The 27,452-nt window shown below is 48.6% G+C and overlaps 1 protein-coding gene across 1 annotated transcript in view; it reads right to left on the minus strand.

Annotated features, from left to right (window-relative positions):
- Nucleotides 1-7,135: 7,135 nt before the first annotated feature.
- Nucleotides 7,136-27,452, minus strand: part of LOC125947109 (leukocyte elastase inhibitor A-like) — a 41,195-nt gene continuing 20,878 nt past the window's right edge. The window contains exons 5-6 of the mRNA XM_049671463.1: nt 10,656-10,845; nt 7,136-7,461 (exon numbers count right to left, since the gene is read on the minus strand). Coding sequence (XP_049527420.1) covers nt 7,136-7,461; nt 10,656-10,845 — 516 coding nt within the window. The remainder of the gene's footprint in view (nt 7,462-10,655; nt 10,846-27,452) is intronic.

A 27,452-nucleotide genomic window follows, 5' to 3' on the forward strand; every position in this document is an offset into this window, starting at 1 on the left:
TGTACTCCGGCGAGGTGCATCCTTCACTCCGGCTGCAGTCGAAGGCTGTGCACTCGAATGGTGCAACGAACTCCCGAGGTATTCCGAATCGCATTGCCCACAGACTTTTCCGCTCCTAATGATGTTTATGTAACTGGCGTTCGCCAGAAGACACAAAAAAGAAGAAGAAAAAAAAAAATGATAGCCACATAAGTATCGTTGCGTGACTTGAATGCGAAGGCACAGCGAAGGCATGATGACTTGTCTAGGTTATCACCTTAAATTAAAACTCCACCTTAATCCACTTTGCATGCTCTCATTTTTACCAACCTTAATTGACCTTAATTCCTTTTAACCCACCTTAATACACTTTAATTCACCTTCATTCACTTTAATCTACCTTAATCAAATTTTGGGAGTGTGCCAGGTCCGACGCCGGTTTCGCAGTGCGAGCCGCGCAGCAGGTCCAGGGCCGGAAACGTGACGTCACCACTTGGTCACGTGGGTTTTGGTACCATCGGATAACAACGAACGCCTGATTTTCCGCTTCATTGGGCATATAATGCGTTCGCATTAAATAAGAGGCTCAGAGAAAGCCGCATGCTTACTTGGCACGTCACGAAGAGCTCGATAGAGTTCGATGTCTGTGCAGACACGTGTTACATACGTAACTCGCGAACGCGCGCTCCACTGTGCTTCGTGTGCTCTAAATTGCGCACGCTAGAAACGATCGGGAGCATCGGAAGCGTCGGGAGACCTCCTTTTCTCAAAGGGTCGTCGCAGCTGTCGCCGCGCGGTGAATGGCTCCGCGTTTACGATCATTTCGACGAACGGCGCGAAATCGACACCGTATTCGCCATGTGCGCGTCCCCGTGACTGCTCTCACTGCACTATTCGGCTGGCAGCTTTCGGGAACTGCCGGGACTCTTCGATGTGGCTGCATTTCATGAACCATGTTCTTCGAGAGTGCCGTGCGCCGTGCCATTCGCGGTGTTCAGGCGCGCGGAACCTAGCTGCGCGCGCCTCTTGTGTGTATGCCTTGCAAACCGAGGAGGTATTAGTGCGGCCTAAGGCGCTTTGAGACCGCTGTCCCTATAGCAGTTGCATACAGAACTGTTTCTTGATGTAATGCTCGGACGTATATACTGGCAGAAAGTTTACAGCGCAAAAACAAAAAACTCGAAAAGAAAAGAACACAAATTGACAGGACGGCGTCGTGTGTACTTTGTTCTCGTTTTTTCGAGCCTTAATCCTTCTACCTGGCGTCCAGACACAGGGAACACGTAGTTGCGCCTTGCATTGATGGCTGCAATAGCCAAATTTATCGATAAACCCCTGCGTTACACTTGGACACACTTAAAAAACAGGCTGACGAAGACTTCTTGGCGTCGGTCCTCGCTTGCTGGTAGTAGCGTGTGCCCGACTTCAGGTCTTCGGAGGCGCGGTAACACTGGTCGATACGAGACCGACAAGACGCGCACGCCTACATTGGCCGATCAATTTTTTCGATGAGACCATTTATCATACCAGGCCTACAAAACGTAACCCACGAGCGCGAGTCTGCGACGGGCTTTCTTGTCGACGGCACCGATAAATCAGCGTGCCCACCATCATCGACCGAACCGCGCGCGATCGGCCTTCGAACCGATAACACGATAGCTATTCGTTAGTATATGTAAATAATCGTCCTCGGTAAATATTCTACCCTCTCAATCGTGCACATAAGTTGAGCCATTGCGCAGTTAATTAGGCCTGGCGCCGTAAGACGCAACCAAGGACGAAAAAAAAGGATCAGGACAGGAAATCAATCAATCAATCAATCAATCAGTCCCTACTGAAAAGGCCCCGTATTCCCCATGACTCCTATATCCAATAACATCATATGACATATGGGAAAAACAGGTTTTTGTATGGGACCCTATATGTTTCATATCGGATTATTAGATATGAGAGTTATGGGGCATATGTATTTTTCAATAGGGATATATCAATCAATCAATACGCTCGTTAAATTCAAGGGCTGTTGCTTTTCGTTACGGCAGTGTAACTCTCCATACGTGGTATATACGTGTGGCACGTGCCAGCGAAGCGCAACCGGATGCAACTAATTCGCACCCGACAGACATCCGTTATAGAACGAATGGAATTTAACGCGCTACAAGCTGTAGCGACCCGTTAGCCACGCACGTTACAAGCCGTAACACGTTATACACACCTAATTAATGTGTCCTTGCTAACTAATCATTCAGATATGGAAGTTGTAACTCGCCTCCTCATGCCGGCCTGGATTGACTGTTTTTGGCCAAATCACGGAGGCATTTTCATCCGCGCACCAAGCAGCAGCGCTGCGCCATGTCGTCCGCTATGACCAAGAGTTTGCCCACGACACGTGCGCCTTCAATGTTGGCGAGTGCGGCGAGAACCATGAGCTTTTGCTGAACTGGCTCTCACACTACAGCCGAACCCGGATACACCGAATCTGAAGGGGATCACAACAACGTTCGGTATATAGGTAATTCGACATATAAAATAAAAATGTTATACAAATATTTTCGAGGGAATTTTACTGCTGTTCGTTATAGACAATGTTTCGTTATATGCGGCTTCCATATATCCGGGTTCGACTGTATACGTAAAATCGAAGAGCACGGTGCAGGCGCGGCGATGCACTGTCATATCGATGACGACAGTGTTGCATCCCTTTGCAGTCAGATCAAAGAGGGGTGCCAGTGAAACAGTGTTTCGGTGAGTGAGAGTGAATGAGAAGAACCTTCCCTGCATGCATATGTATAAACCAGTTTAGGCCAGCAAACGGTTTGTATCTTCACAACGCGAAATATACGTATAGTTAACTGCGAAACGGGTGTCTGCGAAAACCGACCGATGTACCAAGGCATCCGCCAATCATCCAACAAGTTTTCATCAGGTTTCCACCAGGTTGCGAAAAAGTTTTTCAACAGTTATCTTTTCCGACGCGTCGTCCGATGGATCGGTCGGTTTTGACTTATAGTATACATGTGTATGCCACTTAGATGGTAAAACCTGCTTTGGTAAAAAACGCGCATATCTTTTGCAAACTCATGTGCGTCAGAATCTCTAGGACGATGGCTTCTCGAATTGTCGGAACCTGCCGCGTGGAACTTGTTGGGAAAACTAATGGGAACGTGTTGGAAATTTTGTTCGATTGTGTCGCGCTTATAAATGACTGAGGCAACAGCAGGGTGCAGAACAAGAATGAATGACGTTTTAATGCATGCGTCGTATTTATAACATTGTAGAAGTACACTGCGCATGTGCGAGCCGTATCGGCTGTAGGTGAATAGCACGTGCCCGATACAGATGCCAGTTGTAGGTGCAACTATTCGGTATACGGTGAGTCTGATTATGTTAATGCGATAACAGGTATACGGGCACATGAGCTGCACTCACGGCGTAAGCATCATATCCCCGATGTGTGCGCGTGGCAACAAAATGTCGCAGTTTCGCCCGAAATGCGAAGCATCAATTGCGATAGCAAATTAGTTGAGGGATATACGGAGTAGGGTTGCAGTTTTATGGGCTGCATAAAATTGGACACATTCGCTTACTAACTAAATTAACCAGCGTGGTGTCAGCGCGCACAAGCTAACATGAATAATAACACTCGATGACCGCAGACAACCCCTGTCAAAACGCTGGCGTGAGCAAGCGCGCCGCCGCAGCGAGCGAAGGTTCGTGCGGTCTATTGTTTCAACGGAAACTGAGCGGCGAAAGCACAGCGCATACAAAGGTCAGAGCCGTGTGGAGATCGCTTTCAAGATACGGTGCACGCGACAGCCCGCACCGGCGCAAAGTACAATTACGTTGTTGTTGGCAGAGTAGAAGCCGCCCCTCCCTCCCGCGCTGCCTTTCCGCTTTCCTCCTTTCACGTGGGAGGTTGAGTTGCCAGTTCCCCTTGCGCCCGGTTGCACGATAAACATTTGGTCCCGCAGCAGAGCGTCGCCCCCCTCCCTCGCATACTACCATGGCCTTTAGCGCGACGGAAGAAGCCGCGTTACCTCTCCGCCGTGCGTTCGCTCTTCGTGAAAGCGTGCGGCGACGATTTTATCACCCTTGGATCTTATACGGAACCTCACGGCGACGGCAGAAATCCGCTTGAAGTGTCCATATAATTGCTATCGCAATAATATAGTGACCGTACCGTGCAGTGAGTGAAACTCCCGTATTTTTTTCCTCCACCCGAAGCCTGTCTCGGGTAGCGGTGTCCTTGAACGTTGAGCCCTATAGCGCAGTGTTCCGGACGGCAGTTGAAGTGGCGGTTCGCTGGGAAATGGGGAACGACGCAGGCCGATTCTGCGAAGCCTTGACGCGCGATCTCTATTCGCGCGCCGCCGCGTGTTGGGGGTCACGTGATCTTCCCGCGAGTTTCGCAGGGACACGTCCCGGCGAAACGGTAGAGGAAGCGGCAGCACGGAACGTTCGCTCGCGAAAGGGGTGGCTGTTTCGTTGGCATATGCCGAACGTTTGCTGTACAGTAAACTGACGCATTTTATACTGCCTGCGAAACCACCGTCTCTAGAAAACCTGTCCGTCGGTCCGTCTGTCACGTAAGACGAATCGCTATGAAAAATAAACAGAACAAATTCGAAAGGAAAACTGTTGGCGGTGCTCAATGAGCAGTCAATGAGTTCGTAAGGATGAGTGATGAGGGGTTAGATGGGTCTTATCACGGTTGATAATGGTTCGACGCGGATGGATAAGGTGCTAAAGAACGATGAGGGCTTATAATGGTCGGAGCAATTCTGAGGTTTATTTAATAAGCACCGATAAGGGTCGGATAAAGTCCGATAAAGTTGATAAAGACCGATAAGGGTTGATAAGGATCGAACCTATTACGATAAGGTTGATGCCGACCGATAAGGATCGATAAAGCTTGTATCGAGTCCGATAAGGTTTATAGCAACCGATAAGGGATGATAAGGGTCGGATCCAGTCCGATACGGTCGATGACGACCGATAAGGATTGATAAGGGTTTAAACTGGTCGGATCAAGTTTCACGATGATGACACCACGTGGACATGAGCAAGTGGCACAATGTTTGCGCATACTTAGACAACTCCCAGAGGAGTTTCTGCTTGAATTGTTTTAATACCTCGCTAGCTGCTGTCATTGATTCGCCCTTGCACGGGGCGAAACTGCGATCTCTTTTTTTTAACGCGCCGCGCGCTTACCGGTAATAAGTGCGGCGTTACCGACAGCCGGAATGACATATGCACGCACACAAACATACGCGGACGTTTGTGCCTGCGCGTGTCGACACCGTCGTAACGACGAGCTCGTTCGTTCGTTGTCGCGGCGCGTGTCCTCCTCCCCTTGGCGCTCCCAGGGACGCGCGCGCCGCTCCGAACGCGCGCCAAGGGCTCCTGCACGCATGGATTTCGCAAGCTTCGCGAACTGCGGGCGTAACGGAGTTCGCGCGGCAGAGACATGATAGAGGCGGGGGTCTCGCGCGACGCCTTGTGTATGAAAGGTCGCGTGTGGCGCGCCGCGCGATCCACCATGAACTTGCGCAACGTATACCGCGCCGCGCTCGACGCCAGAATTGTCGTCGTCGTCGTGGTGGCTGCGGACGTTGTTGCGCAATCCGTCGACTGCATGCGCGCCAGGTCGTGCGCGCGCGTCTTTCTTTGCCCGTATGACCGCGTGCACGTATTCTTGGGCAGCCGTTCGTTGTTCGTTCAACAAGAGGACGCGCCGCTTCTCGCACTCTCTTCTTTTTGCCGATTTCGCTCCTGGTATTGTATACGCGTGCCTTTCGCAACGTTGGGCATGGCAGGCTGGAGAACTCGGGCCCGACCCTGGAATTGGCATGGACCCGCGGCTTCTTATACGAACAGAGTTGAAGCCAGCGCTTTTTGCCCAAACTTCGCAATTGAAATATAATCGCGCCTGCAGCTATAATCCGCGTTCGCAGTGCTTTTATGCGCCGATACTTGTTTTTGGTAATGAATTATACGTTAAGTGACTCTGTTGTGCGTTTTATTGTGCGAAGAGAACGTGGCTACATTTTTTGCTTGTGTTGTACGCCATTGCCGTTTTGCGAACTGTAAAGGGTCAGAAGCCTTAGTGAGCTGTTTCGGTGTAATCAGCCTTTACCTTCTGCCCCTCTAGCAGGCTCTTATCGACAACTCTGCTGAGAATGTCGACGATGATGATTGCAGAAGAGTTGAAATTTCAGCTTGTTAGGACATTGTTGGTAACTTTCGAACAACGCTAAACGAATGGAAGGAAAGAATGGTCGTATATCTCCATGCATCTCTGTTTGCGCATGCCTTTGTTGTTACATGGCATATTGTATAAATAGTGATGCGGCTTCCAATAAATCTTCTGTTGAAAGTTAGCGTTTGTAAGTGTCCCCTTCCTGTGCCAGTGCGAAAAAAAAGTTTCCGCGCCAATACACTACTACATCAAACAACAAGTGTTAATTGGTCAGCGCCCATGTATTGCCTTTCTTGTCCAGTCGTTTATCGCTGTTCGAAAGTTACCAATGATGATGATGAACAAACAGCAAAAACAGGTTAGGGAACGGGAAAAAAGTTTATCCGGAAATAATTTTACGATGTACAGCATAGACGCGTATACCGACCGACTTTTTTTGGCCGCAAGATAAACACGCACAAATTTATATACTCTAGAAAAATAATGAAATCGATGTATAGCTATCGCTACAAGGGGCGCAATGTGTCCTATACAAGGAATGCCCACCTGCAAAATTTTTAAAGTAACGGGTCGCTCTGTAGGCGACCCAGGCGGGGTAAAGGTGGGGGGGGGGGGGGGGTTAGCGAGGCAGGGTGGCGGGTGGGGCGTGTCAGTCATCACTCTCATGGCGGACACGAGATAACTAGAGAGTTTTATATTAGCAGGACGCAAGGCGTTTGGGCCCCCTAGCGCTTGGAGCCACGCTACTGCGCATGCGCAGACAGCCTCGCGCCCAGGACCACGGTAATACGCATGCGCTGTCCCCTCCGCGCATGCTCAGTACCGTGGTCCTAGGCGCGAGTGTGTCTCCTCCTCTGCGCGTGGCAAGTACCGTGGCTCCAAGCGCTAGGGCGTCCCAACGCTCGCGCCCCGCTAATCTAGAACTCTGTAATGACTGTTTGCGAGGAGGAGGCGCGGTCACGCGATCCTCTTGACGACGCCCATGAAGAGCAGCAGGGACAGTTCCCGGTGCAGCACGTAGAAGATGAACGGCCTGTTCACCACGAACGGGATGGTGGTGCGGACGGTGCTCGATCTGCGCACGCGCATTCGGGCCTTCTTTCCTTCCTTCTTCAGGCAGCTGGTCTTGGGCTGCGCGGCGGCGCTGGGCGGCGTGGCGCTGCCGCTGCCCCGCCGGGCTGTGGCCGCCTCGGCCCCCTCGGTCGCAACCGACGCGGCCAGCGTCGACTCGTCGACGCTGCCGCGGCTCGCCGTGCTGCTGCGGCGTCGCGCCAGCGCCGAACCTGCGACCGATTACGAGTCGACGTCGAAACGGGTTCGAGAGCGTGCGGGGGGCGGTGTCGCGAACCACGGAGAAAGAAATACAACAAGAGCGGACACTCGGCAAAAACTGGCAACGGGAAGCACGTCACTCTATTGTGTTCAACATCAGCCGTTAGCTGACGCGAGCATCGAAAAAAAAAAGAATGTGAAATGAAGTTAACAGACAATATAGTTTTTTTTTGTTTCCCGCTAAAACTAAAAAGAATTGCGTATGAAAGAAGTTATACTTTGTGACATTTTTCTTGCGTTACTTAGCAACAAGCCAATGACACGCCAGGCAAGGTATAAGTATACACATGGTAGCGAAGTAGAAACAGACTGTACACCTGGCTAGAACCACAGATAGCTTCGCTATGGTTCTAGCCACCATAGCGAAGCTGCCATAGAAGCCCATACGTCCTGCAATGGCGGCTTGGATGGATGGATGAATGGATAGATAAGGCTGAACCCTTTAAATAGGGCGGCGGCTCACACCACCTATATATTATAGGTGGTGTGATTATATATTTTGTACTTTTAGTGGAGGGTGAAATTTCACTCTTGCCTTGATTTTAGCCACCGGTCAGATAACCTCCGTTTGGTTATTTCTACCCGCTTGAAGTCTATTTTGCCTCCACTGTCCCTAAATCCCAGTCCTTTGAAAAAATCAGCCGCGTTGATTTGAACCGCTGGGCGAAGCCCTTTACAGAGGCTTGCGGAGGCACGACAGCGCCATTTCTCGGAGCCAACTTCACGGTGGAAAAAAAAAAAAAAAATCGACATATGCCGTTCGAGGCTTGTTGCGCCAGCTCACGCCACATCGCGTATACAGAGCACACAACAGTACAAATGAAGCGTAAGTGAGAATATTCGCCACAACATCGCATCACAATCTAACCTGAATGCACCCATCTGTATGTATAGCCCTCTTTCTATAACGGCACGCATTACAATGGTGAGCCTTGAGAGTGATGCATGAATTCGGAGCAGTGGGTTCACCCAGATTTTGAACTAAGTTAGCAGCAACACACATCTGTTATTTCGGTGTTAAGATGAAATCAACGTTACACTGAAATCATTCACAAAAACCACTCTTTGATCTTCGCTAACACAGCACACGTGCCACCTGTAGTTTTTCTCTGGTACTGAAGACATCTAAAACATCATATTTAGTGAAATTGCAGTTCAAAAATAATGTTACTGATGAAATCTTATTAGGTTAACACCATTGCCATTACTTTTTATGGGTATACGCATAAGAGTGCTGCAGAGGCTGAAGTTTCCCGCCGTAGGCTCGAAGTGCATCGCGCATGCATGCGTGGAGTTTATCCTGAGATATCCAAACCTTCCTCGAGGGATCAACAGGCGCCATCTTAGCCGGAACATTGAAGCTCAATCAGACGTCCCTTGTTACCGAGCAACAAAAGCGGGAACGTTGGGCCCAAGGCGTGCCTGATATTTCTCGTGTGGCATCAACCGATTAATTTATGGCGATCAAAAAAGAAAATAAACGCAGTTTCGTCCGAAAGGCTGAAGCATCGATAGCAGAGTACCAGGCAAATACACGAAGTATAAATAAGGTATACGCAGCTTTATAGGTACAGTATACGTTACAGTAAACGTTCGCTTACTAACTAAACAAGAGTGGTGTCAACGCGCACACAGATCTCACTCGATGACCGCGAGTGCACGCTGTCACAACGTCGGCGTCACGAGAACACTGGCGTCCAAAGTGAATGCTTAATTTGTGCTGCCGCTTGCATGCACACATCTTCAATTCAGCGTTCCACATCTTGCAGCATGAATTGAGCACAGTGCGTGATCGAACCCAGTTGCAGTTCCGACAGTTGATCGCGCAGAAACAGGGCAGAAGCGGTTATGGTTTCGTATTTGTGCGCTTTCGCTGAGGCAACGTATGGCGCGCCGCCGAAAGCGCCATCTGGTTCCTCGTGAACAAATTGCTCCGCGAAAAGGGTCAGAGGAAGAGACGCACGCTTCATCACGTGACCTCGCCGTATGCTGCGCCCGCGGGAAGACGGCGCGCATCAAGCCACCATCACCACTTCCCGGCTCACCTCGCACCCGCTGCATACGGCGCCCGGGCCGCTCATTCTCCTCGCACTTGGAGTTTACTTGGAACATCACGGCGACGGCGAAAATTAGTCTGCAGCGGGTTCGAACATTCCGAGCAGCGCTACCTTTCTGACGCGTCGTCCGATGAATCCGAAAGATTTACCCGCTCGGATTGCTAGCGAACCTGTTGAAACTGATGAAAATATCTTGAAAACTCGATGGATATGCTGTTGCGATTAGTGGTGCGACGGATTTGCCAGGTCCACATGTATCGAGCTTTACATTTATTGCGATAGCAGTTATTTGGACAGTACACAGGCGAATTTTGACGTCGCCATGATGTTCCGTATTAAGTCCAAGTGACTCAGCGGCCTGCGTGCCGTATGCTGAGGTTGCGAGGGCAAGCTGGCGAGGGTTAATCCGAGAAGGATGGTGGCCTGATGCGCACGTGACGCGCGCCGTCTTCCCGCTCTCCCAATGTCGGAGGTCACGTGATTCAGCAGCGTGCTAGGCGAGGAGAACGCGTTTACTCCTCACAGTCCATGGCCGATGGCCGATGGCGGCGCATGGCTGTCCGTCCGCGCGGCTGAGCGCACACGCGGCTTGCGCGCGCCTTATGGTGGAGGTCATCTATGGCGGGTGCCATTGTGAGGCCGAGCCGAGATGGCTGGTGGCTTCACTTCGCGCTGTCTTCACGCGAGACTGTAGTGTTGAAGGTCGCGTAATCTGAGTTTCGGAGACGAGGAGTTGAAATGGTGAAGCGAGAGGCAGCACGAAGTGTTTGCTCCCCTCTGCCGGCGCTTCTAATGCACGCCATCGTCGTGACAGTGAGTGCCTGCGGTCATCGAGTGATACCTGTCCGTGTTTGTCTGTGCGCGCGGTGACATCTTTAACTAGTAAGCGACTACGTACTGCAATTTATACGGCCTACAAGTATACGCACCTCAGTTCGTGTCTATAATGCTTGGTTATCGCTATCAAAAAAAATTAATACGTCCCCTGTCGGGCGATATTGCGACTTTTTCTTTATATAGTATTCGCAATGCGACGTTCATTGTTGGGCTATACAGCTGGCCCGCGAGAGTGCTAAACCTGCACGCACCTGGCGGCGGGCTGAACTCTTCGTCGTTCGAGCGGCTGGTGACGTCAGGCGGCGTGGAGTCTCCCGTGGAGCAGAAGGAGTAGCGGCGCGGCTTTGTCGGGTCGTTGACCATGTCGGCGACCGCGTGGTGGACCCACTCCGTGGCGTGCATGTTCACCCCTTCGCCGAACATCCCGGACAGGTTGGCGCGCTGCGTCATTCGATGGTCGCGCGCACACAGCCGTCAGTGAAGACATGAAACGCGCGTGCGAGCGCGAAAACCGCCCGACCCTATCGTACGACTATGCAGGGTGTCCCCAGATTTAAAAATATGCGAATGCCACGTAGCTGGACAGAAACAAGGTAATGTTGGTTGCCGTCGCTTGGAGATACTCGCATTATTTTACAGCTTTCTGTTGCTCAACGCGTGCTACATAAAAGTGTTTTTGTGAGATTGAAAGAAGCCAGCGAATATACGCAAAGTGCCTCGAGCGGCCAATCGCGCGGCAATTTTGCGTGTATCCGCTGGCTTCTTTCACTCACGGAAAAACACTATGTAGCACACGTTAAGCAACAGAAAGCTGTATGGGGAGTTTCTCATGTTGCTCTACAAGTTTCTCAGTGACACTTTTCAACTAATTACAATATTTGAGAAGTTTATTAAATAATTAAGACTAGTTATGTAATTAGGCGGAATGCAAAAAAAATCTGAGTTTCGCCAAGCGAAGGCAAACAACCTTATCTTGGGTCTGTCCAGCTAAGTGACATTCGCGTATTTTCAAATCTTGGTGCATGATAGTTGGTACATCCTGCATGTAAACATAGTTTTCTGACCTCATGTACCAACAACGTTCCTAGTATGAATAATAATCCTACACTTCCATCGCCTAGCTGCAGACGTAGTCGTACCGACGCCTTCCTTTTATGCAAAATCATTCGTGGAATTATTGCATCTTCGGATCTAATATAGCCTCAGTTTCACTGCGGGTTCCGCAGAACACTACCAAGGAACACACATATACATATAGCCCGTCTACATTCCTGCCTCTTTCAGCAGACGCTCACATCTCCACACAATTCGAGATATTTACAACTGTAACTTTCTCCATCTTGATAACTTTCAAGTCGTGTCGTCGTCTTTCTGTTCCGAGCTTCGCACTTTCTCTCTCTAGCAGAGCTGCTCTCCTGACTTTCCGTACATGTTTCTCCGTCTCTCAATTGTGTGTTATTGTTGTAATGTTGTTCATTATGTAGCTGTTTATCCTATCCTTTCTTGTTCATTTTCCATTCTATTTTATTTCATCCCATAACATCGTAGTTATCCATAACATCCCATAACATCGTAGTTATCCATAACATCCCATAACATCATAGCTCGTAGTTGTTTTGCATTTTTACCGTTTTTTTAATTTTCTGTACACCATCACCCAGGCCTCAGTGTTGTTCCTGGACACGTTAAATAAATTATGAGATCACAGAGCAGGACCCTGTCAGGAGGTTACTCACCTCCTTTTGCCCTGTCCCGCGGGTAATGCCTTGCATTGTCAAAAATAGAGAGAGCAAATGAATGAATTATCATCATCACCACCACTGCCACTACTACTACTACTACTACTACTACTACTACTACTACTACTACTACTACTACTACTACTACTACTACTACTACTTGTACTATTACTTCTACTATTAGTGGTCTAGTACTACTACTACTACTACTACTTGTAAGTACTAGTATTACTACTAGTAGTCTAGTAATAGTCGTAGAAGTCGTAGTAGTAGTCTAGTACACTACTACTTGTAACTACTACTTCTTCTACTACTTCTACTACTACTTCTACTACTACTACTTCGTCTTCTTCTACTACTACTACTTCTTCTTCTACTACTACTTCTACTACTACTTCTACTACTACTTCTTCTACTACTTCTACTACTACTACTTCTACTACTTCTACTACTACTACTTCTACTACTTCTACTACTTCTACTACTACTTCTACTACTTCTTCTACTACTACTTCTACTACTTCTACTACTACTACTACTACTACTATTACTACTACTACTACTACTACTACTACTACTACTACTACTACTACTACTACTTAACAGCGACAGCTAACATGGCAGCCATCTCATTTGCGGGTTGCGTGCATACATGGCTCCCTCTCCGTGTCCGAGATGTGAATATTGCGTGCCCTGTATCATTTACCCTCGCGTTATGTACGGTGACGAGCGCGCTGCGTGACTCGTTCCGGAGTTGATCCTTTCGAGTGCCGCTGTTCTGGTTCTTCACATAACAAGAACCGCAGTGTTTTTTTTTTGTCTGTTGTCAGAGGGCAGAAAAGCGATTTAGAAATTATACCCTGTGAGCCACGGAGTGCGCGCTCGTGAGCTGTCTTTCCTTTGTACTCCCGCGTGGTCGAAAGACTAACGAAAAGTCACGAACTCTCGTCAATATTTGTGCCCGGGACGGTAAACACATGTGCGCACAGTGGCATGTGCATCACGGAACTCCGCGCAGCAGAGTGTACATTGTAGCGAGTGCCGCTTCTATTTTGGAAAGCGCACGTTACGTTTTAACTGGAAGCAGTTAACCGGTGGATTAACATGAATGGAAAAACGTACAGCCTTTTCCTAAATATGATTGGCCTGAAAACATACGCCACCAGCTCCGGATCTTAGCGACTCCAGCGTAAGATTTTTCACCGCCAGTGCTGTAGAAACGATGAGCTCTTGTAAATGCGAGCCTCCTATAATATACCGCGTGCCCTAGCTAACGTTAGCTAAGCTGTTCAACGCAAAAAAGAAAGAAAAAAATTCAAAAAGTGGTACAAGATACAAATATAAAATCTACGGCGTTCGGTCGTGAGAGATGCATGTAACCATTGAACACTGCAGGTCTTAAAATCGTATCTTGCACTGTGTTTCTTAAATGTTTTTTTTTTAAATGCGAAGCATTTCTTGCCGGCGGCTCTGTCCGTCGCTCTCGCGTCCCACACCCCCACAGGGCATGCGCGTCCCCTCCCCCTCTCTCTCCTCTCCTACGCTCCCCCCTTTCTCTCCTCTAAGAATCCGGAGCAGCGCGCTCGACAGGTGGTGCGACAGCTGCATACTCAGCTGGGGGCGCCACGGTAGTTCCGCGGTATGAAAATGACGGAGCGCGCGCGCCTCATTCTCTCTCCTGTGCAGCGCCGCGATGAGCGCTCGGGCCGCTGCCGCGAAACCATCTCCCGCTCAAGCTAACCATCTCCCCGCTGCTTCGCATCCACACATGGTTCCCTTTAGCGGGAGATTTATTAATTTTTTTTCTTTTTTTTATGACGAACAGCTTGGCTAACGCTATATCTGGGACACTCTATAAAGATGCAAGATGCCTCCGGTCGATTGAGCTTGACGTTCTGAGGCAACACGTTGGATATGAAAGACTGGCTGTGTAAGCGCCGCCAACACGGATTGATTTTCACCACACATTTTTTATTATTATATTTTAAAAATTATTTCTTTAGACATGCACTTCAAGATAAGTGCACGAACGCTCCTGCATTTTCTCCCTATCGGCACGTGAAGCCTCTTATAGGCTTCCTGCGTACACCGAGTAACCTCTGACATGAAAATGTGTCACCCGTAAATTAGGCGGCCAAGATTTGTACCAAAGATTATAAAATGAAAGTAAGAGAAGGTTTTAGTGCCGCGTATTGGTGCCCGGAAGAATAGGTGCCGGTTATTTTGGATGCAACGAAAACACGCGAGAGGCTCTACACCTCGCAGTGTTCATGGTAACGCCGGATATGATCCCTTTAGAATCAACACGGCCGGTGCATTTTTCGTGAACCGGACCAGCTGCATCGCGTTATCTATTAATGTTCCGAACCCAATGAGCATTCCGTATATACACAGAGGAAGAAAGTAAACCAGGATTAAGGACGACGTCACGCAGCCAGCCCTCGCAAGGCATCCCCATCGTTTTTTTTTTCTCTCACAAAGTCGGCCCAACACGTGACTCTGCTCGGCGGACTCGGCCCTATGTGCTTGGTTCCCGCTAGGTTTTAATCGACGCGCACTCGATCGCGGGCTTTCCCAATCGCTCTGTACACATTTCTCTCCCTGTCTGATCGCGCAACTTCAGTCGTTTACAGTCGAGCGCTCCTATCAACAAACGCCTCTACGTCAACGAAATGAACTGTATAAAGAAGGAATAATTCTGTCCCGGTTCTATTGTGAGCTGTGCGGCGCGCGACCTTTATACAACGAAGGGACCTGTATAACGAATTATTCCGGAGGTCCCGAACACTTTGTTATGGAGGCGTTATAAAGGCTTATATCGCAACGTATACACATTCATCGTCTTCATTGCAACGTACGTGCGAGTGCGGCAACCGCACGTTGCGGTCGTGACCGTCGATGGTCCGTCAGTCTTGGCATTTAATCGCGTTGCGCCGTGTTCATCCAGGCCCTCGTTCTCAATGGCATGGAGGTACGCGTCGAGGCAGTAGGGCATTGTGCAAGCTATTACCAATGACACAACTTAGTATATCATCCTTTCTTAACGCACATGTTCATAGCACACCTCAGTAGTCATCGCCATAGTTTTAGTACATGTAAAAATATTTTACGCACTTTACAGCGACTGCTTTTAGGCCTCTTTACAGCCACGTTACATCTAACATTGGTGAATCATAACTCCATTGGCAACTCATTATACTTCAACAGAACTGTTTGTTGGCTTAGTTGGTGTTTGCAGAAGGACAAAGGAAGGAACCATAACCGCCCGTGCCGTCGTCTATCTTTCTTCCTTTTGTGTGTGTCTTAATTTGCGGCAAAAAAGCAACTCATTATACCTCTGGCTTTGCGCTCTTTGGCCATATCTGGGTCTTCTTGTGTCACAAAACGCCAAGTCATCACCATCATCGTCATCATGCATCTTTGTTTCATCCACATGCATCTGTAGAGTGCATGTCTATACCTCGCTGAAGAGGTCGGCCAGCCCCATGTAGTACAGTATGGACTCGAGGCGCATGCCCATGTCCAGCTTGAGCCTGGGCAGGCATAACTCCACGTCCGGCGTGCGCGTCATGCGGTTCGGCAGGTCCAGCAGCTTGTCCAGGTTCTGGCGCTCCTCGAGCACGTGGAAGTCGTGGCGCTGGTGCGGCATCACGATCACCAGCGAGGTCTTGTCGCCCTGCAATCCGGAGACGACCGTCGGGTATGCACTCTGAAATAATTTGCACCCTTAAAAGCGAAAAAAAAGGGTGTAAGTGTGTCTATAACTCACACCCTAACACCCTTCAAAGCGAAAAAGGGTGTATATAATGTGTCTAAACTCGAACCCTAACACCCTTATTGGGTGTTAGGGTGCCAGTTATACTATGCATCATTTTTCGCTTTTAGAGGTGTAAATTATTTTACAGTGTACCGTCTGTGGCCAGGCGCGCTTTTAGCTCATTAGATTTTCGTCGTTGCAATTTAGAAAGATACCAGTGACAGAATTGAAAAAAAAAAGAGAGAAACGGGGTTTGGAACGCGAGCTCGTTGATATGAATCCATCAAATACAACAGCGCTAAAGACACGGACAAGAATTGTCCTGCGCTCGTCCTGTCTTCTACATTTCTCGCCCGTGCTTTTAGCGCTGTTTTCTTCGATGGACAGAATTTTGTTGTAGTTTCGTCGTACTTTGATTACACTCTTTTATCATACTTATTGTACTCGAAATTATAGGAATGACGGTGTCTGTCTGCCACGTGATTTTTGTTTTTCTCAATTCTATCGAGTTTTCAGTCACTTCCTCTATATCGAATGTAATTCCTGATTGTTTTTTTTCTTTTCTATCTTGTGTGCTTAAGTGTTTAACATGCTGCTAAAAGTCTGGCATAAGGTCGCAGTGCTCATCAAAGAGATTGTCCTATACCTGTATACCTGCGACGGTTGTGCGCTGGCATACCGCGTAATGCCGGGGCCGCATTCTCGGCCGACCACCTTTCGGAGTTACGATCACGTGCACTTTCGCGAGATTTTGCGTGACTCGACACGATACGCGTCGGCGTCCTCTGGCTGCACCGTTCCTGGCACAGTGCCAGGCGCGCTGTTCTGGGCACAGTGCCTGGAATGCCGTTGCCGGTACGGACGCCGACGTCTCCAGTGCCATGCCGATCGGTCACGTGAGATCTCGCGAAAGTAATCGTATCTGGCCCAAAGGGGATCGATCGCGAAAATTTCTCCTGTGCTGAGACGCGAGGCTAGTGAGCTTTGACTAGTCCGTATATTGCAGGCATAGCATTTACGGAATACCGTATAGACGTAGACATGAGCAGCCTCCCTCCATGATCTTGTATATAGCGGTTATTGCAACCAGAGGACGCAGAGCTGCGCTATTGCTACGTCCGACCGCGTTCTACTTTGCCGCTGGTGCAGAGCGCCGACGGCTAGTTAATCATTAAGATACAGTGCTTGCTTATATGCTCCTTCCACGAGAACATTCGTGTACCGCACGAAGACGGGGCATTCTTTAAAGCGAAAAATCTGGCGTTCACATCCGATGGTACCAAAACCCATGTGACCAAGTGGTGACGTCAAACGTCGCGTGCTGACGTCAGCACTCCAGCAGTGGCGTGATGTCATCATCACGCCAAACGTTACGTTACGTGATAACGGAAACGTCACGTGACGATATCGCCTAACGACGTCATCACGCGATGACGTCATCGTCATCATACACGTGCGACTGCAGTGACCCCGACCTTCTGTATGACCTCCACGGCGGTGAAACACAGGTCCCGGTCGACGATGTAGCCGTACTCGTCGATGCGCGCCACCATCTCGACCTCGACCTCGCTGCCTTCCTCGTCGTCGTTGGTCGCGTGGAACTCGTGCCGCCTCAGCTCGGTCTCGTAGAACGGGTCCGTCCACACGGCGCGGAACTGCACCCCGTTCACGATGCACAGACGCGTCGCTGACGTCACCGAGCCGGGGGTCAGGATCTGCGAGGCGGTCACAACCGTTGGCACCACCGTGGCGGCATTACGTCGCTGGGTAAACGAGCACACATCGTGTGCGCGCTCTAGCTGCGCAGTACGTCCTTCCCCGCGTCAAAAGCCTAAAGGGACGCCGAAGAGCACTGTAAAATCAGTTTGGTCTGTGTCAAGAAGTCTGGGGAGCGCGAGATCCTTGGTCTTAAGGTCGTGGGTTCGAGGCCCCACGGTGGACGCCAGTGGGGAGAAGTCCAGGGGTCCGAACCCCCGCTACTTGTTTTGAGCCACATCTGTGTAGGAATTCTGCCTCATTATGAGATATAAAAAAGAAAAGAACATTAAATAAGTCCCATATATCTCTAAAACGGTGCTAGTCTTGGGATGTACAATAAGCAGGCATGACTTAACTACTTCTCGGCTTCAATTTTGCAAGTACACGTTCCTTAAAGTTCGTAAAGTTTTATTGAGCACATTTTACTTAATCACCTAAATTATCGTTGAAAATGTCTGCCTGTAGCCACGTAGCCTGTCTGCAGAAACGGCACGAGACTAGATATGCTTCTGAAAAAAATAAATAAGTGTTCTGCTTAAAAATAAACATCCGGTATAATGAGTATAGAGTTGTAGCGTGAAAGTATAAGACGGTGATGACCAGGACCTGCAGTTTGGTTGAATTCCTTCGAGCCAAGACTGCGAGGATGATCGCCTATGATAGGCTCACCTCCTTAACCTGGTGGTCGGTGTGTTCGCGAACCCAGCTGTTGATCTGTCGGCGCACCATCTCCGAGTCCTCGACGAAGTCCACCTCGTGCACGGTGCCGCCGTACACCCGGCGCACCGTTGCCCAGTACTCGTCCGTCGGCCGGTAGCCGAGACGCACGAACGCGCCCGTCGCCAGCCGCAGTTCCACCTGGCGAGGAGGATTTGTTTAGATGGGAAAAGAAGCAGTTTCGCCCGAAAGGCGAAGCATCGATTGCGATAGACAATTAGTGGACAGCTATATACGAAAGTAAGGATAGTAGATTTATCGGCCGTATAACCTCAACATAGGCATACTGACTAAATTAACAAGCATGGTGTGTCACGCGCGCACAAGCGAACATGAACGCATCTCACTCGATGACCGCGGAAACACGCTGTCCAAACGCTGGAGTGAGGAAGCGCGGCGGCAGCAGCGAGCGTGCTGCTGCCGCTCGCATCAACGCGAACTAAGCCGCGAAAACACAGCGCACGGCGGACTCTGTCCCCATCGAACATATGGCTTTCAAGATACAGCCACGCGCGAGAGTGCTGTAACTAATTCAGTAATTTTGTAGCGTTAGCTACACTGGCCTAGCCAAGCCCGTTTCGCGCGGCACACCAAGAGCCGTGCTGCGCATGCGCAAGGATCAGTGATGTCACACGGCTTGCGCACCGGAGCCACCGGAGCCGGCACCTCTCGCGCACTCCGCCGCCGCCGCGCGCGACTCACCGCCGCCGGTCTGCGCATTCCAGAGGAGTGACGTCGTAGCCGTGGTAGACGCACTGGCGCCGGCGCGCGCTCGCTGTGCAGTCGCCGTCTGACACTGCGCTGGAGCCGCTTCGCTTCTGACTGGCGTTTGCCAGTGTGGTATAGCCATGGAGAAGGAGAGCGCAAATGCTGCTCAACAGCGCAGAAGAACGGAGAAGCTTGACTCATAAGAATAATCTTAAGAATAAGCTAAGAATAATCAGCTGAACCTTTGCTAACGCTACGTATATCCTGGCATAGCCGAGCTAAACCACTGCAACTTTTTTGGTTTTATTATAGAAACAGACTTTTGTGATTGATAGAGTTTACCAGAGGGCGCTGAAACTGCAGAGAAAGCGGGGGGGGGGGGGGGAGTTCCAAGCTGTACTTTGCAGGTCGTGCCGCGGGCGCTGAAGCACGGAAAGGGCGGGAACTTTCGTAAAGTGGGGAGGCGAAAGCCGCCTCACTGAGCTGTCGAAAACACGCGTGATAAGCAGCAGGTGTCTTTCCTTTCTTTTTGATTTTCTTTTTTCATTCAAGGAGGGAACTGCATGAGACGTTTGCCAAAGTGCTCGCGCTGGAACTTTTGTTAGTTAAATGGGGGCGGGGAGTACATACCGCGGTGGGTGCGCGCCTCTGACTTGGTACGTATGAGGGATAACACGGTGCGCTCCTTATATATACTTTGGCTGTATAGGTGCTCAAACGAACCACCGCGCGCGGGCCCCCGCGCGTCGTGGTAAGGGACAGTTGTGTAAGTGCCTTCAAAACAAGGGTGATTGGTAACTGGAATATACGACTGGTCCTGGGCAAACTGCGAGCACAGAGCACTATACACTTGCCGTATCTAACCTAACTCAACTCAACCTAACCTAACCTAGCCTAAATATCTTCACAAAATAGAATGCACGGCCATTGGATATACGGTCGTCGCAATGGAGTCCGCCGAGCCCGTATTTTTTGGCGTTGAAATATTTTTGTGTTGTGCATTATAAAACAGCAGCCATTGTAGTCACGATGCAGTCATTGCACGGATTCTCGACGAGTAGTTGTGCGTGCGCGTGTATGTTATCGTGCGACATTTCCATTTTGCTGCCAGTGCACGTAGCGCTTGCGCGTCTAGTTTCTTTGTTTGTTTGTTTGCTTTACAGCGAAGCTGTCAATGGCTAAGATCTCGGGATGTTTTTCGCGTCCGTCGACAAAAAACTATCATCATCAATGGCGCATACCCCCGTAAGCACGGAAAAATGCAATGGCTGATAGCCCCGTATAGACGTTTTCACGAGGGCGCTCCCGACGGTCTGGCGTGGAGAGTATGTGTCAGTGTTGCCTGTTCGGTCTGGACTGTGAGCTTGCCTTGCGCTTGCATTGCGGAGTGGTAGCTTTCCTTCGATGTTTCGTATGTTCACGCTTCGCTGGTTTCCTGCATCACCTGAGGACTTGGCATTTCAGTCTAATGTGAACCAATGCACATGCACATCAGTAAAATAACGCATTTTGGTAAACTCTTTTCGGCACATTTCCCAACAGGTTGCGATAATTGTCAGGTCTTCGATGCAATATTTTCTCGTATTAGTGGCAGAGGCTACATTTATTATTCTTTCAAACACGACTTCATTCCAGCGCCTAATACGGGGGTCACACGGCGCACTTTTGATCGTGATCGAGCCCGATACGGGTCGAATTTCTTGGTCGCGATTGGATTCTTTGCTCAATCTGCGGAAGGGAGCCAATCGCGGTCGAACATTCCGATCCAGATCGGTCTCGATCGCTGTCAAAAGTGGCCGTGTGACACCGGTATAAGACAAATTGGAGCACTCTGCGAGAGAACTAGTCGGTAAATACACTTCGCAACGATCTGGAAAAATCGTGTCCTATGGAAGATGTATGCAGACCCTGTGTCCACCAAAACATTGTCTCTGCGTTCACACGCACCCTACGCGGCCCTGCCCATAAAGGTAATTAACTTCAACAGTGTGGTGCTGCATCGAGCTCACCCATCTTTGAGCGTTGTCTATGTGCTTGGGCAGCAAGAGAATGCAAAAAAATGTGGTTGATCCCTCTTATATAGGAATCGGTATAGAACACGAAAGTGAAACGTGTCTTCACAGAAGTAGTGTAATGTTTATTGCACATTGATATATAATGTCTATTGGTGTTTTGTGGCTAAAGCGCCCTTAGGCGTTGATGCACCCACGCTGACGCCTGGTGGCACGTCTCCTCCATCGATCACGACTACCAACGTCGATGACCATGAGCAACCGTCGTGCATATGGAAGCTGCACTACGCTGCACACGCTAGCACAACGCGAAAGACGAAGCACGTAACTGACACACTAATACAACGCGCAAGACAAAGCACGTAACTGAATCGTCACCGAGTCAAATCAGCGCGTACAGCGCGTCGTAATTGCAGCCTCCGGGATCAACTTCAGAAACATTTTCAGAGCTAATTGCGGAGGCCACGCTCCGCTGTGCTGAGTACGGTGAACGCCACCTAAGTGGCGTTGGTAGTGCTTCTTGATGCCAGCGTCCCTTCGAATGCTGGCATCGAGGCGTCGTAGTGCTGAGACCACCGAAGCGTTCACTGTCGGTGCGCGTTAGTGTCATAATGCAGTACTTCTCTTTTCTGCTCGTAGGCGGCGGCACCGCCCCGAGCAAGAGCGCGGGTACACGGAGGAGTGTTAGATATATAAGGCGCGTCTGTGTAGCTCTCTGCAAATGCGTTTGTGGCGCAATGGGTTAAACGCTCGGCGATCTATCGTCGCGGACCCAGAGGTCGTGGGTTCGATTTCCAAATTTTGCATGTTTGTGGAACTTTTTCTTCTGGTTTCTTTCTTTGTATTATGTTCGTGTACATTGTAAGAACGTCATTCCGTATTTCCGTATGACGTATTTCCGTGACGGAAATACGTCAGTGAAGTCTTGGTGGACCCCGGCATAAAACACTTTCGTGTTAAAACGAACGTGTCAACCTCATAAATGCGGCCTAGCGCCAGTGTTAGAGTTCGGGAACCGTAATGCGCTAACTGTGCGTGGCGTAGAGATGCGCTAAATGAGCGCGCGCAAGTAAGAACGTAAAAAGAAAACGGTATTCACATGGGTACGCGGACAATAGCATCATGCTTGCAAGAATAACAGTAACGAAAAAAAATTCGCACAGTCGATCAAGTGAAATACTTACGTGCGTGCAGAGACTGCTTCCCTGACCACTAAGCGCTTTTCACTCACGGTCAGTAGTGGTTTACAGTCATATGCATATGTATTTATTCGACAATTGTTAAGACTCGACATTATTATGAACATAGCACAGTGAGACGGTGTAAGGGAAACAAGAGAAAGAGCAGAGATGGCCCTAACGCTGCAATATTATTGGCTGAATTCGCTTCAGAGATAGCGCACACGAACAATACTTGCCGTACGCGGTATCTTCAATACAAACTTCGCGCACGATCTACGTTAAGGTTCGCCGTGAGCGAAGCTTCTTCCAAATTCAGACATTCGAAAGAAAAGCCATTCCAGGTAAACAAACGTAAAAAATAGGTAAACAAATATATCTTTATAACAAGTCCTGTTATAATCCCTATTGGGATTGACAGTATGTATAAATAAATAAATACTAAAAATAAAAATCTAGCACCTGGGCTGTATCAGTCGCGCTGGCATCTGTGATCACTGCCGCGCGTCGGTTCGCTGCAGGTACCGCGCTGCTCGATCGCCACGCTTTATGCTTTGACATTTGGTTATAAGCACCCTGCACCGCACCAGATCCAATAAATTTTGCATGATTGAGCTGTTCAGTTGCCTCGGAAGCGTATGGAGTAACCACCGCATATCTACCAACCACTGACACGCGTCGTCGGGCCGCCGGCGCCTGGTTCTAAGCATTGCCCGACAGCTACGTACGCGCCTGCTTTCGCTAAATGAGGCAACCCTCAATCGCGAAACGTAATGGTGATCAGATTCAATCGACGATACGGTCACATGTGCCCAGCAATAACAATGAAATATACCGCTGATTAGCACGCCAAGTCTCGACGAAGCAGACGCGGCTGCCGCCGCTACCGACGAAGAAACACCACATCCACTGGCTGGGCTTGCTGGTGCCATGGCACACTACACTGAGCGCTCACGCGAGCACGTGAAACATGTAACCAGTCAAGCGGCACAAGACAAGCGAAGCGGAAGAAAACAATCGAAATAATGCACGGCGAAGATCACACAACCGAAGTGCGGCCGGCCTGCTCTCGCAAGGCGCACAGTCCAAAATGGCGGCGACGCTAGACGTCGCTCGTGTCGGCCAATGGCGCTGTCAAAAGTTGGTTTGTGAAAAGGTCTATAGACAGTGGCTACAAGCACTCAGCAAAGTGGAAGCGAACAGCGCATACATTCTTTAGAATCACGCACACAACATACAGAACAGCATGTCGAAAACTACCATCATCAATGGCTCATACCTCCGTAAGCAATGGCTCATACCCCCGTATGAGCCAGTAAAAAATGCAATGGCTCATACCCCCGTAAGGCAGATGCTACAAGTACTCAGCAAAGTGGAAGCGAACAGTGCATACGTTCTTTGGAATCACGCATACAACATACAGAACAGCGTACGTTTTAATAAAGAACAAGCTCAAAACAAGCATCCGAACCACATAATTTGTGATAAGGCGCTCGTGATAGCAACGCCAAGCACGTAGCTCTCCCCGCGTACGTTTTCCGGTAAAGACTACTGTTGCGCAAGCTGCCGCGGAGACGGCAGCTTGCGACGTTGGGAGTGACGTCCCTAGCCTTTGGTACATAAAATGACCAGCCTAGCAACTGATTTCAATGTTGTTGCATCACCGCTATACAGTGGCGTAGCCAGAAATTTTGTTCGGGGGGGGCTGAGGTTGCAGCGCGGCCTCCTCCTTATAGAATTTGTCGAGGGATCAAATACATGAATAATAACTGCATTGCCAATGTCATTGTATATTAGATGCTGCAAACGAATTATTGAACGCTACGCACTGTCAAGTAAAATATGTATTTTTTCATAAAAGAATATATTCGTATGTCTTAAAAATTCTGGCAGAAATAACTGATGTCAATGCGGCTGCGTTTTTTTTTGTCTATTTAATAAGGAAAGAAAATATCACACGGACATTAGAACTATATGAGTTCGAAACCAGCAAAGCAATGTATACAGCTGATATGAAGAACGTAAAGGCCATCTAATGAATAAGTTGAGGACAAATATTTTGATGAATCTTCGTCATTCAAGAACCTTGTTTACATTTTTGCACATATGCAACGGCCAGGAAAAAACCTCAATGACGCTGTCTCTCGTTGCAATAGATTACGCAGGAGCAGCTGTTATCGGTCGTGTATTGTAATTACACCGAGATTATACTCGCAACAGTGAGTACAAATAAAAAGTAAGAGAGAGAGAGAGAAGTCATAAGGGAAAGGCAGGGAGGTTAAACATGCTGAGCCCGGTAGGCTACCCTGCACTGAGGAAGGGGTAGAAGGGATTGAAAGAGAAGGAAGAGAGAAGTTCACAGTTCACACGTTTCATATTTACAGTTAAGAGTTCATCGCTGAGTTTCGTCACAGGCGGTCATACAGACTTGTGCACTTCAAAAAACACAGCAGCGCCTTTATAGCCCTGCACATAGCAGACGCACGAGGCCACGCGCCCAAGATATTTTCCTCCGTAAAAAACCTGTCGTCTAAGTGCCCCAAAGCCGTCCGAAGGGCAATCCTCTCTTCTTCGTATCTGTGGCAGTCACATAAAAGTAGGAGTTCTGCAAAATATACATTAGAAATGCGAAGATAGAATGGAATATACAAATGCGAAGATACAACTCGCTAAGGGCAAAAAAGAGTCGCTAGGAACAAAGTTCACTGCTTGTATACACAACACCTCGCAACAAGATATTTAAATGTACTTCTAAGTCTCCAATGAATCTACGTATTTAAGCAAACGTCACTGTATATTATGCGTCAAACAAGACAAATAAACACGTTGCGGAGTCAGAGATAGTAAACTTTGCGCACAGAAAGACAGATGATCTAGGCAAGAACAAAACTATGATCGCAAACATCACGATATGTACTCGGGCCATGCAGCGGTCGCGACAGCACCATACAGGTAGAATAATGGAGGAATAATGCAGAAATCAGTACGAAAATGTGTAATTTAACTGCCTGCACAGCGGCAACAATTATTCTGCACCCAAAATTAAAGGAGGGTTTTGCTTCGTTTCAAAAAAGAAATAAAAGCAGGTAGCTAAAAAGGAAAGAAAAGGACAAGCGAAAGACACAGATGATGCGAGAAGTTACTACCCAATATCCGAGTGTATTTTTGGCAAACGCATCGTGGGCCGGGCTTTCAATGAGCAAGGTCGGTCAAAATTGGTTATTGATGTCCTCGTAATTTTCGTATTCGAATGATAATTTTGATCATGATGCTAACTGCTAGAATAAATGGCTAAAATTTCTGCGGTTTTAAAAGCTAACGAACAGTCATACGTTTTCGCAATTACGAGCTTATGGACCTGAAGGAATAGAGCTTTTTAGTTGCATTGATTTTTGCTGCGTCGCTATCTAAAGGACAAACTTCTCTTGGCGGGGAAGTTGAGCGAAGCGGTCAATGACTTCGGACACGTTGATGCCGACGTCTTTGTGGGTGTATAGAAGCACCAGTCTAACCATGCGTTTCACAGACATTGTGGAGCGCAAGTAGTTTTTTTAGTAAACTCTTGTAAAAAAATATTCTCTCTGCGTTGGCAGTGGTCACTGGAAGGGTGACTAGAATCTGGAACCGTTTGTACACATTTACATAGAACCTGCAGTCGCAATGAGAGATGGGCATCTATTCCGGTGCTAAAACCTAAAACACTCCCTCGATGTCATTGGCATCCTTGTTTAGGTACTTTGCACAAACAGTAGGCTGTTCGAGTCCGGCGATGTCCGTCGTTTCGTCAGCAAGTACGGAGAAGCAGCCTGCTTATGCAACTAGGCTTTCTTTGATAATTCCGCCACAAATTTCTATAATTTGGTTTTGTGCATCTGGGCTTAAATACGAGGCATTACTGGGGCAACTTTCCAAATGGTTCTTCAGATATTTATCTCCACAATCAGCTCGCATGCGAAGAAGCGCTCTGAAAATACCTGTATTTTCAGGGAGGCCTATGCTTGAATCCATAGGGCCACTGTCCCTCTGGCCAACGAGAGCCAGACCTTGTAGCCCGCAAAAAGAATTTCCTCAATAATAGGCCATTTCCTTTCTCCTGTTTTCACAAATTTTACTTTGCCTGCCCTGGTCCAGCTGATCGATCACATTGGGCACGCGTCCTGATAATGTTTGGAGAAAATTATCAGCTGCTAGCTCACAGTCACGGTAATATTTAGTATTTTCGTGTGTGTGGAAGATTGCGAGCGCGTGCTTTCATTTCTGGAACGGCTTGGACACGAGGGCTCCAATGCATGCATGTTGGTCCAAGTTTATAACAGCATTAACCCCATAAAGTTCCAGAATTGAAAATCTTTTGAAGCACGCCTTTAAAATGTCAGTGCACCTTTCGCGTCAAAAGTTTATGAGAACTTTACACCCATAAAATTTGGAATTGAAATCCATGCGCTCCGTAGATTCCGCGGCCGCTGCGAGATGCCGCAACGCGCCCGCTCGCTATCGAAAAGCCCTTGAAAGTTTGTGCTCGGATGGGGCTCCTTGCGTTACGTGACCCCAGGTGCCACGAAATCCACCACAGGTGCCACGAAATCCAGCCCGAGTTCGCAATGTTCGTGCCGAAATGTCTTTCGAGCGTGAAAAAGACATTGTAGACAGAATGCACAATGATTGAACATAGCTCGCCTACACGAACATGTCGCAGCTTGATACACTAGGACACCTGAACAATGGAGAATTCTGCACTCAAGAACTAATTATGGTCAACAAATGCTTCGACATACACTTCCGACTTCACCTCAGTAACCTCGCCTTGCGAGAAATAGACCTTCTGTCCTTATGCAGCCTGCACAACTACTTTCAGTCAAACTAATCCTTGTTGTTTAATGAGTTTGTTCATATGCAATACTGTATGACTTTTCCCCCCTTTATTTGCTTTAGTTTATGCTTCACTGAATATAGTGCTATGTTATATTTTTTTCCCTATTTTTTTCCTGTTTTCGTGTAATAAGACTTTCTTTATGTAATCTATAATGCTCATGTATAAATTCAATATTTCCTTGTTAATGCAGACTACGTGTTTTTCTAATTGTTAAAGTGTATTACTGCCTGTCTCGTATACACATTTTTTTTTAATTGACACCTTCCCATCTGTTTACTCACATGTGAGCGCCCGACGCCCTCTGTT

This window comes from Dermacentor silvarum, chromosome 7 (assembly GCF_013339745.2).
Source record: "Dermacentor silvarum isolate Dsil-2018 chromosome 7, BIME_Dsil_1.4, whole genome shotgun sequence".
NCBI classification, from domain to species: Eukaryota; Metazoa; Arthropoda; class Arachnida; order Ixodida; family Ixodidae; genus Dermacentor; species Dermacentor silvarum.